At 41.2% G+C, this 16,534-nt stretch overlaps 1 protein-coding gene and 1 long non-coding RNA gene across 2 annotated transcripts; both read left to right on the forward strand.

Moving 5' to 3' along the window:
* The first annotated feature begins 324 nt into the window (after positions 1 to 324).
* LOC145446830 (uncharacterized) lies at positions 325 to 1,012 on the forward strand. The gene is made up of 2 exons (XR_013917364.1): positions 325 to 695; positions 759 to 1,012. It is a non-coding gene; the product is annotated as an uncharacterized LOC145446830 (long non-coding RNA).
* A 9,813-nt stretch (positions 1,013 to 10,825) lies between these two features.
* LOC145446591 (cytoplasmic FMR1-interacting protein 1 homolog) lies at positions 10,826 to 15,052 on the forward strand. The gene has a single exon (XM_080324939.1). The coding sequence runs from the start codon at positions 10,941 to 10,943 to the stop codon at positions 14,715 to 14,717; it is 3,777 nt and encodes a 1,258-aa protein (XP_080181065.1). The 5' UTR covers positions 10,826 to 10,940; the 3' UTR covers positions 14,718 to 15,052.
* The last annotated feature ends 1,482 nt before the right edge of the window (positions 15,053 to 16,534 follow it).

Consider the following 16,534-nt stretch of genomic DNA (forward strand, 5'->3'; position numbering starts at 1 on the left):
CAATGTAGTCCTTGTAGCTTCAGGTGCTGGATTGTCTTAATCAATGCATAATGCATATGCATGAGAGCATATATCAGAACCTAATGTGAAAATAAATCATGGTTACAACATCTATTGCAGGAGTCTCTGAAAAAATGTCTTATTCCTTACTTACCCTGTCTTACAAGTGCAAGACGAATCAATAATGGATTTTCTGAGAACGTGTATTTCCATTGAGTGTGATATCTCACTTTTCCGCAAGTTGTGATAACATTGGCTGTTCACTAGAATATTGCTTCCACAAAGAGTGGATTGTCTCCTCAATCTTTGGGCACTTCTTCGTTATTCCCCACACATCGAGGAATGTTCCCCATGAACATCACGGATTAGTGTTCCCCATGAATATGTGAAAATTAATAGTGTTTCACGTGTAAAACAACCGTGTTCACCATTTACACTTATTTTCTCTTATTTATGATCTCTCTCTCAATCAATACGTCACTATCCGGCGTTTATCTTGCCGGCTTTTGGTTTCGAGCATCCAATGCACCTGTAAAACAATACAGCACCAAAACAAAAATACGATGGTGCCGGATATATAACATTTGCGTTCTCGCACGAGTCATGGTATTGCGAACTGGACATGGGGGAGTTGCCTTGCGGTGAATTCGACGCATGAAACATCAATTCGATTCTTGGCAGTATCACGTTCTGGAGTCGGTTACAAAATTGCGTGTCTTGGGTTTATTTTGGTTTCCCCATACGTTGCTATTTTACAGTGTCTTTCAAACATATCTCCGTAATGGCCGAATGCAAGGAAAGTGAATAAAACGGAGCAAGGGAAGGACATCTAACTAGAAGACACCCGAATAAATCAAGATCAGACAATTTTACATCGGACTTGTTTGTTTCAGTATCGTCCTATCTGTTCATTGTGTCTCACTTTGTCTTGTGTATCGTGCCCCACATTGAAAGTATGAAACTAATAATAATAAATTGAATTTGGCTCCTCCTCGCCAGCTGATCCGCACAAGTGGTGTCTTACGAAAGCGTAGATAGGGGGCGTGCTACAAGTCTTGGATAGGGAATGATAATCTAGATTCTAGATCGTAATATTTTGGCCTGGTGCCATAAATGCAGGCTATGTATGTATAACTGTTACATATCACTATTTAAGACGGGTATGAAGGGAAAATACATCAGTAAGGGATTGTACTTGCTCCGCTTTACAAATTCACCGCCGCAACTACACGAGTGATACAACACTGTTAGTTTCCGGTATCCATAGCGCGTTTCACTGTGCTGCAGTTTTGAGGGAGAGAGCGAATTCTTATATTCGTCAACCATGAAATATAGTAAAGGCAATGTCCACAAACATTCACGTCCAATAGTATACATTTTTTTTTCAATTTTCCAAACTATATTTACACGGTACAGACTGGGAGACCCGATATGACCGAAGTCTTCTAGGCCGGAGTCACCCAAAATATTCTCAAACTGATACTGAGTGATATTGAATAGTGAGAGAGGCAGATTCGTCGTCATATTCCTTGATAGATTTGAGGGTGTTCTGGTGGTGCTCCGGCATTGTTGATATTCGGATATTTGGAATCAGTGCGGCAATAGCATTTGATCGATACCGATGATAGATTTTGAGCTGTTTATATTGCATTTCCGCAGGTGAGACACGACACGACTCGTCCGGCCCCTATATAGCCAATGGCGGTTCATCACGTGACCACGTCCCTTTTCGTATAACGCAATATATATACGCTCACATTCTTCTTACATCCCTTATGGGACTCAAACGCGATTGTACTGGATCAATACATCTATCTGGGGCAATTGTCGTCCCATGTATCGTCCTCGTCCAGCTGTCAGATCAAGGACTAACACGGGATCAGATTCACTGCTAACAGTTTTAAGTGAACTTACGTTGGACTCAGGCTTACAACTCTAGCAGGTTATACGAGAAACGTGCGCTCTCTATGTCGTATTCGCAATGTATTGACGTCATGAACGTCGCACATGTCCGAAATTTGGAGGGGGCGCGTTGGCCTACAATCATATGGAGCCGAGATACCTACTTGATATGTATGCGGAATTGCAGGCCGCCAAAACAGTGACGCTTGGATAAGTAAAAACTGCATTTTTTTCATTCTCACGAATGCGAACAGTCACACAGGTTGAAAAGCACTGTGCTAGGTCAATCTGAAGACAGTATAATGTGTGATCAGGTCTGGTCAAGTGATGACAATTATAAATCTTAATTCCCCTACAGTTATATTTCCATGGCTGACGACATATAAACAACTAAAGGTCTATATCTTGGCAAGTACGGGTTTGTAACTTCTAACATAGAGGCCCCTGTGTCACACTAAAGTTCGCGGATTTATCGCCACTAATCTACACTGAATCGAACGTTAACCGAAACCTTATATATGCGTTGTTGCTTAGAAATCCCTGGCGCCAAAATGCCGGCTCCTAGGCTAATTGTCGCGTACCCCGACGGCCTTATACGATATCATAATCGGTCGAGATCTACTTCGTATATCTTGGTATACGGAGAGTCTGCAAATTCCTGTCCAGCTATAACTTAACTTGAAAAATGTCTAATATACAATGCCATACATTTAAATACACCTTATGAGATGATCCCATAAATGTCTGGCTGGGGAATTCTAGAGACGACACAATCAACGCGGTGCTTTGTTCACCAATAATGTGTATATAACGAATAATGTCAACGAAAAACTGCAAACAAGAAAGAACTGCAACAACAAAACAACAACTCAACAAATTCAAACGGGATAGTCGATACGTATTCCACGTAATAAATGTTCGGACGGATCGTTCCCGCGGCTCAAGTCAAGACAGACAATGCAAGGATGCCACTAGGATATATCGTAAAAATCCAGATGTGGACACTCAATAAACCCAGAAAAACCCATATCCTATACAGGAATATCTAGAACTAGATATTCCTGTCCTATATTTCACTCAAATTACTATGCGATCGCAGTGAAACTTGAAACTGACAGTCAGTTAGAGTCATATAAAAAAGTTTTAGAACTTGATATTGAAATCTCCACGGTTCATACATTAATTTGGGTCGGTCAACACTACAAATCCCATAAAGATATGATGTTTTCCACGACGCATTGCTATGAAACAATTAGTGCGTAGCGTCCATATGTGGGAAAATGTGACTGTCAATCATGAACTTCAGGGTATAGGCTATATTCGAATGTGCTTTTGTAGGTTCATATATTCAAATTCTCCACGTCATTATAACATCTTTGTTGATATTCTTCTCATTTCAACATCGGGTCATTATATGCATGGCGCTAGCAGCATAAAGATCAACACTATAACGAGCATGCATGTTGACAATCTCAAAAATTTTACTTGCTTAATTACAAAAGATTGCTCGAAAGATCCAGTTTTCCGTTTGTGAATGTTTAGGGACTTTGCTGTGAGCTTGACCTGCGATCACATAACATCAAGAGCGAAATAGCATAGGGGAGATGCGGTACCGATGGATCAAAAATTGCAAAATGATCTCTGGCCTTCAAATCTTCTGAATAGCAGCTCTTTTGCTATCTTAACACTTTGATACAAGCTCTACCTATCGCGGACATTTACATTGAATCCTCCTTTTCAAAAAATATTTATAAACGTTTAAAATTTGTTACTCGAACATATCATCGGTCCCCACCCGGTGGGTCCAATGGCACACGACCACGAGCCCTATGAGATATACGCTCAAAACTCATATTTTTCAACTTGTTTTGTGTATTTTAATAATCTCAGCTACAGCAAGCCAACAAAGAATGTTCCGTCGCCACCTTCAAGAATAAAATAGATTATATATCAACTCAAATGTGGCGATAAAATCTCGTTTTGATTTCCGTCGAAACTTACAAAATCAATGCCACATAATATTTCCCGGAAATCGACATTTTGACTTTCAAATACCTTGCAATAGCGATAAAACACCGCAGATAACTATAATTAACTGCCTCTATAAGCGTGTTTCCGTTGTTAGGTAATTAGTTGGTCCAACTATTTTGCTTGATTTAGGCTACGGTACCATATTGGTTCCCCACCCTATAAATATTGTAATTGAATTGAAAATTGTCCACTCGAGGATGGTATTGATTCGAAAAATATGTGTCTTTATATACCCTGATACAAGCCCTATACTTCACACCAAAAATTATTGCCAGTTAGTCTGGTGCAAAAGTGCCAATCTTTGTCCCTAAGTCGTGTACGTAGCGCTCCATGAAATACTTCGGAGCTTTCTCCGCGGTGTTAGAAGAAGATGCTGTTCCACTCAAATCCAGAAATTCAATAGAATCTCCATAGCTTTCAAGTTTCATAATCAATACACCATAATTGTGATGTGTGGCAGCAGCTGTATTTTATAGCATATATTTCTGAACATGAGATATGCTTGAAAATTTCGCTCGAGACCTGGAGCCTATGAAATCGTCAAAATATGCATTACCACAATCCTATAGTATAGTATACAACAATCGTCGCTTAATCCGTAAAGTTGTCAAAAATCCATGCATTTGGACACAGCACGCTGATGCGTACTTGCCACCATTCATGTTCATCCTAGACTAAAAGCTGCAACTACATACTAGCTCTACGCTATTTCTATTCATTAAGGCCAGCCATCCCCAATTCAATGTAATTTTGCTTAAAACCCTAATTTTTCAACCTTTTTCCATAAGAGCTCATAGTAAGCTTGCCCGGCCTTGTTCTTTGTTTACATCCTACTGCAACCTGATTGGTTCGTGTCAAAGGTCACGTAAGTGTCTAATAGGCTAACCATATTTTGGAAATCTAAAAAGAGGACACCTTTTCAGAAATTTGAGACATGCAAAAACGGAGAAGAATTCTCAAAAATCGGTGAATTTTTCCCACTTTGTGATCGAAAAAAAGTCAACTTTCCCGCCCAGATCCCTAAATACCGTTTTTCTCTCCACATTGCTAGGTGGTTGACTAAAAAAAAGGTCAACTTTTCGCCCAGCCGGAGCGTCACGGCATGTCACTCGCATTTTGCTATAAATATGACCTAAATTTTCAAAAATGAGGACAATAAAATCTTAAAAAAGAGGACAAAAGGGAGTCCTCCGAGGACAATTTCAAAAAAGTCAAACAAATCCTCTTAAAAGTGGACGTATGGTAACCCTATATTATAATGGAAAATCTTCCCCTTTCAAATATTATGATTATATCGTTGTGCCAGCAATCTGAATTAATTCTAGTTATTCGAGTGAAGGACTGAAAAGTACAATAACTTATCATTGATAATTATGTTTTAGTACTATCAATGATATATATATATATACATAGGCGCCGACTTTTATTTTTTTACGAGGTGGCGAAGTTTTGTGACGTCATAATTGTTCCATATCGATGACGTCACCGTCGCACTAAAACGCACTTTACTACATCCCGCTGGTGTATGTGCAGCGTTAAACCATTTGTGTGACGTTTTGATATCGGCACTCATTAATATCAAACCATGCAGTCGAGTTGTTAAATCGAATCTTAAAACGGTACGATCATTAGTCCGACGATGTACGATGCATTCCGTCAAAAGTAATGCACCGAACCAAAATCAGAATTTACGTCACTGAGGATTTGAAGTTGCATCAATGTTATTGACTCGCGTCGTGTGAATAACGAAATACACAACGCACTGGCCTGGCAAGTTTGCAAGTTACACACGCAACTCTCGAATACGAGGTGTCAAGCAGATGATTACAAACGCGAAATCGCGCAGCCAATCAGCAATTGTCTCTTACGGTTTCTGGCTTCGCGTCGAGTAGCTCGATCGCAATTCGCATCGCGGCAGATTAAAACAGCGATTTTGACGGCATTGCTGCATTTCCCGATTTACGTTCGCGAAGCATTTTTAGAGTACATCGGTGTATATATGCCGCAAATACATCTAGGAACAATATATAACGTCCTATTCCTACTTTATGCAACGGCTATGGGCTAGAACAGGGGTGGCCAACCTTATTGCTATTCACGGCCGCATTTCGATTACTTGATCAGCCTACGGCCGCATTCCCGACCATAATACATCAAGTTGACGCCAAATATCCATATTAAACGGCCACTAACACATACTACTGTAATTGAATTACGTGTTGACGGCAGCACAAATTTCCTTCTACGGCCGCAAGTTGGCCACCCCTGGGCTAGAATTAATTCCAGTTTCGGGCACATGCCGCGATCTTATCAATAGTAATCGACTATCTATCAAATGCTCAATAGTTTGAAATTCGATATTGTTGGTCTCCATACGAGTACGTCCAGCAATCAAGTTTATCGGAATGTAGAAGGTTCCCTGTTCAAACGAATCAAATAAATTCAGAGTTTGTGCCACCCAGGATCTCGTGATGCATCAATATTTGACAATGGCATGGCATACTGAACGTTAATAACGAAAATAGCACTCAAAATGACATTGTGCGACAATTTCAGAGTACGAATGTATCAAGCAGACAACAAGAAGTATAGATGTTGGCAAACAAGAAAGCGTGTATATTCTAATCAGTATCGCCAAGAATGGGTTTTGAGTCTGACACCGTATTGAGTAGCTTTCGTCGCGACAATTGTTTGCTCATTCTATTGGTGTTTAAGCTGTATTGCTGCATTTCCCGATTAATGTCACTGGCAAAGCCTTGTTAGAGAAATGAATATGCGCAGAAATGAATTCCAATTTGCAGGTACACATCCTCCAATTTCGCGTTGCGATTAGCAAGACCATCATGAAGCTAATAATGGTTTTGTAAACGAATACGGGCGAACATAATTTAGATATTAGAAAAGCAGAACGTCTATTTGGGCGCCTGTTCGGGATAGGAGATCTATGATGGTGCTTCTCAGCACACGCTAGACACGTAGCCAGTCGGAAAATTAGGATGATTTGGATTTTTTTCCAAATTTACCAATATCGCATCAATTCAATTCGGGTTAAGTACATGTGTAAACGACGATCATATAATTTCTTCTTGTTGACGATTTTAGGCGTATGATAAGCTTGCCAAAGAGTCCGGAAGTGCTGTCAATTAGCGAGTCTCTGATGTCTGGTTAACAATTAAATACGCGCGCGTATTACGCAGCCTCGGCGACAGTTGTCGCAAATCGAAATGTCCGAACCTGTTGGCTCAGATTTCAGGTGGTTCAGGCCTTCGTCGTCTTTTAGAACTCAAGCCATGATACACATCTTCTGATCGTTACGTTTAAGTTTTAGCGGAAATCAATTACGCACGTTAAAGTCTGTTTGCAGCGATTCGATGTTATTCAGTTTCGTGATGTCGCTCTTTAATCAATATGACATTAAACAATCACTAATCGAGATAGCAGCCAACGCATGCTAGGCGCGAGACGCGATAGTTAGGCCTGCAACGATATGTTTCGCACCAGGCTTATTAAGAGATGCTATCGTGAAAGCCAGTGATGAATTCAGACATGGGGTGATTACTTCATGAATGTAATCGATTGCGATTACGATTACTTCTGAATGACGCGATTACGATTACGATTACGATTACAGCAAAATCAGGAAGTAGTCGATTACGATTACGATTACATTGGAAAACTAATCACGATTACTCACGATTACATTTATTTTGCATCTTAGAAGTTATATCGGAAGACAATATATGGATTGCGCTGAAAAGGCCTAATGAGATAACAACTTTCTTTAAACAAAGACACGATAATTGCTTGTTATGTCATAAAGTACCCATTGCCCATTTTATAGAGGTCGATTTATCGCACCCAACGATTTGCATTCTTGCCAGGTCCGTAACCGCCGCCCCCAAATTTCCCAATAGAGTGGGGAGCGAGATCGAAGGGGACTCAAAAGTATTTCGTAAACCAACATAAATTATATACAGTCTTGGCGAGAGATTTAATTAACTTGAAAATTCTCTCTGCGGATAGCTTGATTTTGAAATGCATACGTCTCCTCCGTTAAAACACTTTGTTTAAAACATGTTTTAAACGGTGTTTTAAAAACAAAGACTTAAAAAAAAACTAAATTGTGTTTTTAAAGTTGTAACATTATGCCATAATTGTGTAAACACTTTCCAAAAAACATTTTGTATGAGCCTACGGACAATTACCACCCGATTTGGCCGACGTACATCGATATGGGATGGTTGGAACCCTCAATATAGTCTGTTCAACAGTTATAGTCCAGTTCTTTCGTCAAATGAGCTATATTTACCCTATATTTTCAATTGTCAATTTCAATCCACTAGGACGTCACAATTTTATATTCGTGACGTCGTGGTTTTTTAAAAAAAAACAATTTTTAAACAAGGGCCTTGTTTTAAACATGTCTGTTTTAAATTTATTTTTGTTTTAAATGCAACCCTAATGTACAGTAATAGGCATTTAGGTGCCAGTGAATACCGTGCCACGACACACCAAAAGATATACATAGTTTCCACCAACAAGCGACTTCACGAAGTGCGTGCTACTAAAGAGAGACCTTGGTCGAAACTTTGGGTATGTGTCCGTTGTCAATAGCCACGCTGGGTGGATGTGACTAATATTCCGGTCCTTCCAATCTGAGCTCATAATGCAAATGCCACCCGGGTCACCCGCAGAGTTTTAAAGACATGACAATTTGTGTGTGCGTCTCACCAAAGTTCTTGCGCCACTTCAATATCTTTTGATTATTAACAGACCGGAGGTCACGAATAAACAACATAAACTAAAGTAATTATAACAAGATACCGGACGTTATAATTATGAATTACGTGCTCCCAGCTCTACAGGTAAATCTGACCATCGGGGCTCGGAGATGATTAAAAATTTATAGTAATATATTGCAATTACTAATAATATTGAGGAAAATCAGTCTTCAGCTTGAAAATACCACCCTAATGGGGCCAAATATCAACGTTTGGACTGGGGGACGAATTGCTGTTTAGGTCCAGATTCTAGCTACAACCCACGCTAACATGGTATAGAAGCCCATGGCCATGGCGACAGGTCCCAATGTTGAGTAAAGAATTGTGAAATAACGATTGACGCCCGTTTCAAGTAGAGTCATATCAGAATAAGATGAAGCCGGGGCCCGATGAAGCGAGCATAAAATTCTGCCTTCAACGCCATACAGATAATGTACTGCACGCTGCCGTTACGTGATACGGCAAAGACGGCTCGGCTATGATATATATCATTAGCTGTAGATTTTTACTACTTCCTTGTGGAAACCGTAATGTTTTATTTGGCAAAATTTCAAATCTTTGTCCGGTGTACGTACGTAGTAGCCTACATAGGCCTACTGCTCGCCAAGAAGCAACGGTCAAACTGCGTTTAACTAAGCATAGCCAAACATCAATACATAAGTTACTATTTTAAACTATAGGCAGAATGGAGATTAATTATCCTGCTGCGAGGGAGTGGCGTGTGGAACGTGTTGATAACCTGATAAACAGCACGGCGGGTGTTCTTACAATCACACTAATAATGTAGGCTACGTACATCGAATATCTATTTACTGTGGATAATTCTTACGCAATGACGAGCAAAGCTAATAGGCTACTTCTGACGTAATAATGAGCAATAGCATTTGGAATTCAGACGTGTGTGCTATCGCGAACCTGGTATAATATCTCTTCCTTGCTCACGAATGTTCAGTTTATGTCACACTCCTTGTAAAAATAAAAAGTAATCGTTCTTTCACTAATAAATCGATTAGATATGCGAAGTAGTCGATTACGATTACGATTACTTCGGAATTTTTTCGAATGTAATCGAATGTAATCGATTGCGATTACGATTACTTGAAAATGCTGTAATCGTCGTAATCGATTACGATTACTAATCGCGATTACCCCATGTCTGGTGATGATATCGTGCACACCAGGCCGAAGCCGCCAATGCAGATGCGATTGCGCAGGCAAGCGATGATATAGTGTGAACTGGGCGGATTGCAGATATGCGAATGTTCAAGCCGGCGAAACCAGGCTTGTTCGAGATGCGATAAAATCAGGCCGGCGACGATTGTCGCGCGCACGAGTATGAATGACCTAATTTCGCGAATATCACAGCGGGAGATCATCACAGACTCTTCGCGCTAATTAACAACTTGCTTCTCGCAAATCGGCCGTACCGAACACTGAGAACACAAATATTGAATTGCAACTGAATATGTGAGTTGGAACGGTCATTTCAAAATGACGGGGTTTCGCGTTTCAGACAGAGGGATTCGAACCCCGAAACCCCCGTGGCTAGTCGCCTGACACACGCGCGTATCGAACGCGAAGACGTCTCCAACGAGTTCGCATCGATTCGCCTGATTACTAATTACTGGTCACAAATCACTTGGGCGTTTGAGCATTTCGTACGAGGTGGCCGCCACCTCGTAAATATGGTGACGAGGTGGCTGCGCCACCTCGTAACCTCGTAAGTCGGCGCCTATGTATATATATATCATTGGTACTATCATCTACCGTGGTACAAAACTAATTATCTGTGCAGTCGTGATCAACGCACAGTAAAAAGAGCCATAAATTGCAATGGCATAAATATGGTTGAAATTTATATTTAATGTGATGTAGGAATGGGATTCGGAATCGAACCACGCAACCTCTGGTACTCGATTTTGCCCAGTCCATGTCGTCAGACGTCAGCCATGTATTTTCCGCTTATAAATACTATGCAGCAGAGAGCAGGCAAAAGTTTAGCCACCGCGCCCTTGTAGAGAAATATTGCAGATGATTTTGATGTGATAATTAGGTGACTTGCGGCGATTCCAGGATTTTAATTCTATAAGAGCTGCGATGCATAACATCTGTAATAAATTATTATTATCCTCTTGGAGATGAAAATTGGTTTTCATCATTTTGAGACTGCAATCCTCTTTTATATTACCACGCCGTCAGGTTGAACCTTACCTTAGTACTGCAAATATGACTAGTAGTAACGTGACGTTGGAGGACGCCCTATCCAATGTGGATTTACTGGAAGACTTACCTCTGCCAGATCAACAACCATGCATCGAGCCGATGCCATCGACGATACTGTACCATGCAAATTTCGACACCAATTTCGAAGACAGAAATGCATTTGTCACTGGCGTAGCCAAGTATATTGAAGAAGCGACCGTGCATTCAGATATGAATGCGATGCTCGAGGAAGGTGAGATATATGCAGTAATGCTTTATACCTGGAGAAGTTGCTCCCGTGCGATTCCACAAGTAAAATGCAATGAACAAGCTAACCGCGTGGAAATTTATGAAAAGACGGTCAAAGTCCTGGAACCGGAAGTAAAGAAGTTGATGGATTTTATGCTGTTTCAAAAGAGAGCTGTAGACAGATTTTGTGCGGAAGTGAAGAGATTATGTCATCAAGAGAGAAGAAAAGATTTCGTTTCGGAAGCGTACCTTTTGACGCTGGGTAAATTTATAAACATGTTCGCTGTGCTTGACGCCTTGAAAAACATGAAAAGTAGCGTCAAAAATGATTACTCGTCGTACCGACGGGCTGCTCAATTCTTGAAGAAGATGTCCGACCCGCAATCAATCCAAGAATCGCAAAATTTATCGATGTTCCTCGCAAATCATGACAAAATAACCGGCACCTTGAAAATGGCGTTGTCTGGAATTCCCAATTCCGAAGATCTCTTGTGCGATATTATCAACATCAGTGTTAATTACTACGAAAACAAGCGGTATGTGCTACCAAGCGAAAAACACATGTTGCTGAAGGTAATGGGGTTCGGTTTATGCCTCCTTGACAATAAAGATATCCATAAAGACACCAATGTATATAAATTGCAAGAAAAGAAAAAGCTTCAACTCTCAAAAATCGACAAGTTTTTCAAACAGCTGCAAGTTGTCCCGCTGTACGGGGATATGCAAATTCCACTCGCAAGTTACATCCAAAACATGTCCGATTTTGAAGACAACAAGTCCAAATGGTCGTGTGCTTCGCAAGCTGTCAGCTCGGGTAGCTCCAGCGCTCAATATAACTTAGCCGAACAGCTCACCGCGATACGTGAAGATCATATGAAGTACACCAGCGAATTGGCAAGGTACAGCAATAATGAAGTTGTGACGTCCGTTCAGAGAGACCAGCCACGTACAGATGAAGAAAACAAAGTTCTGTATTTGATCGCGCTACGTGGGTTGCAGTTGTTGTCAAAATGGAGTTCTCACGTAATGGAAGTGTATTCATGGAAACTTGTCCATCCTACAGACAAATACAATAACCCAGAATGTAAAGATGAGGCGGAAGAATACGAGCGTGCCACACGCTACAATTACTCGAGCCAAGAGAAATATGCCCTCGTCGAAGTGATCGCTATGATTAAAGGCTTACAAGTGCTAATGGGTCGTATGGAGAGCGTATTCGCCGACGCGATCCGTAGCTACATTTACGCACAAGTCCAAGAGTTTGTTCAAGTGAGAATGAGAGACTGCTTGCGTCTGTCTATCAAGAAAAAAAAGAATCACATACGAAGTATCGTGAGTTCCGTGCGTGAGACTTGCGCCGATTGGATACGTGGGTTTGAACCTCCGAATGACCCGGCCTTGAAAGGTGAAAAGGATCCAAAAACTGGTTTTCACATTGATGTCCCTCGTAGGAATGTCGGGCCTTCGAGCACTCAGCTGTACATGGTACGTACCATGTTGGAGAGTCTTGTAGCTGAAAAAAGCGGAACGAAAAAAGCGTTACGTAGCGGTTTGGATTCTCAAACCATCGAAGCAATCGAGAGTTTTCACAAAGAATCGTTCTTTTTTAGCTCGCTGCTGAAGCTTAACGAAACCTTGTTGGAATGTTGCGATTTATCGCAACTGTGGTACCGAGAATTCTTTCTCGAGCTCACCATGGGCAAACGGATACAGTTTCCGATCGAAATGTCATTACCGTGGATTCTGACGGATCACATTTTAGAAACGAAGGAGCCGTCCATGATGGAGTACGTCCTGTACTCGTTGGATTTGTATAACGACAGCGCCTACTATGCTTTGACTAAATTCCGCAAAAGATTCCTATACGATGAGGTGGAAGCAGAGGTCAATTTATGTTTCGATCAATTTGTGTACAAGCTTTCCGAACAAATTTACACTTACTTCAAACAACTGGCTGCCTCTCAAATGTTGGATTGTAGTTTCCGAAAAAATTGCCCTTTTCCTATCAACTACCCGGTGACAAATCGCTACGAAACGCTACTAAAACAGAGGCACGTTCAGCTCCTCGGAAGGTCTATCGATCTTAACAGGCTTATCACTCAGAGAGTGCAGGTAGCTCTTCACAAGTCCATCGATCTTTCTATCAGTAAATTTGAAAGCGGTGATATCACGGGTATTGTGGAGTTGAAGATGTTGCTTGACATTAACAAACACACTCACAAGCTACTGAGCGAGCATTTGACATTGGACAGTTTTGATTCTATGTTGAGAGAAGCAAATCACAACGTGTCGGCGCCTTACGGACGCATAACTCTGCACGTGTTTTGGGAGTTGAATTATGATTTCTTGCCTAACTACTGCTACAATGGATCAACTAACAGGTTTGTGCGGACTCCAATGACTTTTTCGCAGGATTTACAAAGAGACAAGCCTCCAAACGCCGGGCATCATCATCTTTTCGGCAGCAAGCAGTTGAACGGGGCGTACAGGGAGATCGCTCTTTTGCACAGCACTTTTGTGGGTCAGCCTCATTTTTCCGCTATGTGCAGTCTGCTGGGGTATCAAGGTATCGCGGTCGTTATCGAGGAGTTGTTGAAGATCGTGAAAAGCTTGCTGCAAGGCACGATACTGCAGTACGTGACTACTTTGATGGGGGTGATGCCCCCGATTTTGAAGCTGCCGCGATATGATTACGGGTCTCCCGGTGTGTTGGAATATTATCAGCATCAGTTGAAGGATATCATCGAATACTCTGAATTGAAGACGCTCGTGTTTCAAAACTTTCGGGAAGTCGGAAACGCTATTTTGTTCTGCCTGATGATCGAACAAAGTTTGAATTTGGAAGAAATTCGAGATTTGCTGCACGCAGCCCCCTTCCAAAACGTGATTCCCCGTCCGCACGTTAAAAATGATGAAAAACTGGAAGAGAAAGTGAAAAAGCTTGAAAAAAAATACAGTTCTCTGCATATGATTCAAGTGGTGGAAAGGTTCGGCACGCCGCAGCAGATTTCTATCGCGAGAGAAAGCGATTTGCTGGCACAAGAAAGACTATGCTGTGGGCTGTCGGTGTTCGAAGTTGTGTTGAACCGTATCAAGTCCTACTTCACTGATCCTGTGTGGCAAGGCAAACCGCCTACCAACGGCGTCATGCATATTGACGAGTGTGACGAATTCCACCGGCTTTGGAGCGCGATACAGTTCGTGTATTGCATTCCGGTCCGCGAAAATGAATTCACGACCGAACAGCTTTTCGGCGACGGCCTGCACTGGGCCGCTTGCTCCATTTTGACTTTGCTGAACCAGCAGAAGAGGTTTAACGTGCTGGATTTCTCGTATCATATCATGAAAGTGCAGAGGTACGACAAAAAAGACGAGGTTATCAAGCAGGTTCCGCTGCGACGGTTCGTGGAGCGGGTGAAGAAATTTCAAATTGTGAACAACGAGATTTTCGTGGTACTGGACAAGTATTTGAACGCCGGGAAAAACGGACTGATGCCGGTGCAGGAGGTTAGATGCTTCCAGCCGCCGATTCATAGCAGTATGCACAAGTGAAGTTCATTGTTGTCATGTCTAGAACAGCAATAGTCACGTTTTCTTCCGCGAAAACATCTGTACGCTGCGTATCTACTCTGTACCAAGTTCACCTTATTCAATCTGTCATGAGATGTTTTCAGGAATATTCGGCCCTGTGCTCTTAGAAACCAGTTTCTGATGGTAAATGGATTTCTATTTTCGATATATCCAGTAGCAAGCCGTTTCTCTGATGTTGACGTACATTCGTACAATCATTCCTGATCATGTATGTGTCGGTATGCGTGTGTCTCATGTTGTTACCAATGTTTTGTCTTTTATAAATATATATTATTAACAAGATATAAACAAGGAAACCGGGATTTTGTTAGGTGTTGTGTGCGTCGGTAGATATTCTCTGCCTAGCCCAGTAACTCGAAAGTCCGCCCACGTTGTTATAAAGTTACACATTTGAGGCAAGAATCAGTGGTATGATGATTCAGATAGTTTGAACTACGCAATGTACGAGCCCTACGTGCGTACGCGCTACAATGGTGTATCTTCAATTGTGATCTGTACTGAAACGTAGAATGGTTCGGACGCATGTAATTCAAGTTTATTCATAAAATTTCATCACTTCAAAACATCACAAGACTGCAATACAATGAATGATAGGAAGATGCCGAAACGACTAGGAGTAATCTTAAGATCAGAGACCCACCTGGGCCTAGGCGATATTTAGAGGAGGCAAGCACACTGAATGAGAGTAAAAGAAGATGCATGTAATATAAAGTGGTAAGCGATAAAATCAGGTGGCAAGTGACGGAAGGCGAGATCGAAATGTCAGGTCATGGTCCGGTAAATGGTGAGGGGCGACTAGTATTTGTTCAGCAGAAATTGCTTGAATTTCGACTTGAATGTGGATATGCTCTCATCAAATCAATGCGAAAACCGGTCTGGGTGTGCGACCAATTTGCTGCACAGCAGATATGGTGTTCTACGCACAAAAGATATGATATTAGGAATCTAGAAATTGCCAAGTTTGTGTATCAATTGCATCATATTTTCAACACGAATTACAGGAGAAATTATAGCTCTATCCGGTAGAAGATCACCTTGCTTCATGTCGCGACTCGCGATGCCTGGCAATTATACTTCATTGACGTTCACTAACTTTGGGGTTAATACCGAATCAAGTCTCCTTGATTGCTTCGGTCATGAGTCAAACAACAAAAAAACACGTAATACGCAAAGGAAAATTTAAATGCATTGCACGAATGGAAGTTTTGTTCAACCTAAGCGTTATAGCATTTAAGCCAACGATTTGCAAACCAAGCACATCGCTTCATAATCGGTGCCACTTCGTCTCTGTTCTAGAGTTAAGGATATATAATCCCTGTCTGAAATATTGATATTTGTCTGGCATCATCGAGTTTAGCGATTTTATTAAGTTAGGAAATCACACTGTTATAATTAGTCAATTCGGCCTACATATTATGCATATGGAATTGACGTCTGTAACTGTAACAACAAGTGAGTACAGTTATGGTGTCAAGATTCAGTTTCGACGACCCGAGAATGATTGTAAGCAAGTATAGGCAGAGAAAATAAGACAGGCTTCAAATACGGGGATTTTCACTAGAATACTGTATAAGGAATCCTGGAAAGACGCATTTCAGTATTTCTCCAAAGAGCTGATTGGAAGAGTAAATTCCCTGCATGCAAGGGGAATTCTGACATCAGTTTATTTATAGTATATTTCATCCTTCCTAAACAACACAGTATTGCGATAACATAGCCTTTTTATAAAGGCTATGGCGATATAATGCAAATATGAGAAGTTGTTCCTACTTCACATA

Source organism: Botryllus schlosseri, chromosome 9 (genome assembly GCF_051294905.1).
Source record: "Botryllus schlosseri isolate E-star chromosome 9, Bs_hap1, whole genome shotgun sequence".
NCBI lineage: Eukaryota > Metazoa > Chordata > Ascidiacea > Stolidobranchia > Styelidae > Botryllus > Botryllus schlosseri.